Genomic DNA, 1,477 nt, shown 5'->3' on the forward strand with positions numbered 1-1,477 from the left:
ATTGTGTTAAATATTTTCAATAGTACTAAGGACTTATATTACATACATTCACATATATAATAAAATTAAACCGTTAAACATATAAAAGAACTTCACCTAAGGCATTTGGGGAATAACTATTAGCAAGAATAAAATTGAAAATTTTGGTGGTAAAAGTATACATATAGAGATTTATATCGGATCTATTGCCTAATATAATTAACTTTCCAAGATATTTAAATCATAAGATATCCATACTCCATTTCAAATCAATTCATATTTATATATATAACGCATTCATTATTCATTTCATTAATTCATTTCAAATAAAACTCATTTCATATTTTTATCAAAAGAACCAAATACATATCACATAAACAATGGCAAAACATAGAGTTAAACCATATTCCACACCAGGCACTACATGGAGATTAAAAGTTTTACATATTCGTCATTCAAATTTATCACAATTAGAATCTCAATATCCAAATGAATTAATTATTGCATCCCCTATAAATCAATCAATGATTAAACAATCAATTCAAAAATCTTTTAATTCAAATACATCAAAATCAAATAATAAACAATCATCAACAATCTCAGGGAGACCTTTTTCAGTATTTTCATCAAATTTATTAAATGATTCAAAAAATTCTTTATCAAGAAATTCAACAAGTGATCATAGTTCAATATCAAGTTCCACATTAACAAATCCAATATCAAATCCAAATTCAATTTCAAATACTTTAACAAATAGATCTTCTTCAAACAAATTACAATTAAAATATAGAAATACAATTAATAATCCAAATGATGATGAAATATTACCCTCGGTATAGCAATCAATTAGTGCTGTGGATTTATATGGGCCTTATGATATAATAGATATATGATAATATCTTTCAACAAATATCTTAATTTTGGTTCTTAATTATTGGTTTCTTTTTTGCATTTGGGTTTCTTTAATACTTTAGCATTTTTAGTTTTGAGTTTTAATATGCGTTTTATTATATGTTTTGTTTTGGTTGATTTCCTTTGGTTTAATATTGTGATGTTTTCATGTACACTCTTTTTAATATAGTACTATATATAAAAGTAAGTTTTCATTGTCAAATATTTGTAAAGGACATGTACGGATAGTAAAATGAATGTTTTAAATGTAATCAATATGTTCAAATCTCAATTCAACGTTAATTTATAAATTCTTAATACTCCCTTGAACTCACTGCTGGTACTTAAATTATACTTTCAGTTATGCAAGATTTACTAGTGTTTAATGATTCTACATCAAAACACTTTATGGTATAAATACTCTAAAAAAAATAAGATAAAGTAAGTTTTAACTTCATATATTAGTCTTAATGACCCGGCAAATCTGCCAAAAAAATAAGTCTCCCGGGTGTGAGTCGAACACACGATCTCAAGATGTCTTGATTCCATTACAGTCTTGCGCCTTAAACCAACTTGGCGACCGAGAGGTAATTTTTGATTTCTGTTG

At 25.9% G+C, this 1,477-nt stretch overlaps 1 protein-coding gene across 1 annotated transcript; it reads left to right on the forward strand.

Moving 5' to 3' along the window:
- Positions 1-359: 359 nt before the first annotated feature.
- Positions 360-818, forward strand: BN7_1908 (uncharacterized protein; the record flags this gene model as incomplete). Its single annotated transcript, XM_011277487.1, has 1 exon — positions 360-818. The coding sequence occupies one exon, from the start codon at positions 360-362 to the stop codon at positions 816-818; it is 459 nt and encodes a 152-aa protein (XP_011275789.1).
- Positions 819-1,477: the final 659 nt, after the last annotated feature.

This window comes from Wickerhamomyces ciferrii, contig 00041, assembly GCF_000313485.1.
Source record: "Wickerhamomyces ciferrii WGS project CAIF00000000 data, strain NRRL Y-1031 F-60-10, contig 00041, whole genome shotgun sequence".
NCBI lineage: Eukaryota > Fungi > Ascomycota > Saccharomycetes > Phaffomycetales > Wickerhamomycetaceae > Hansenula > Hansenula ciferrii.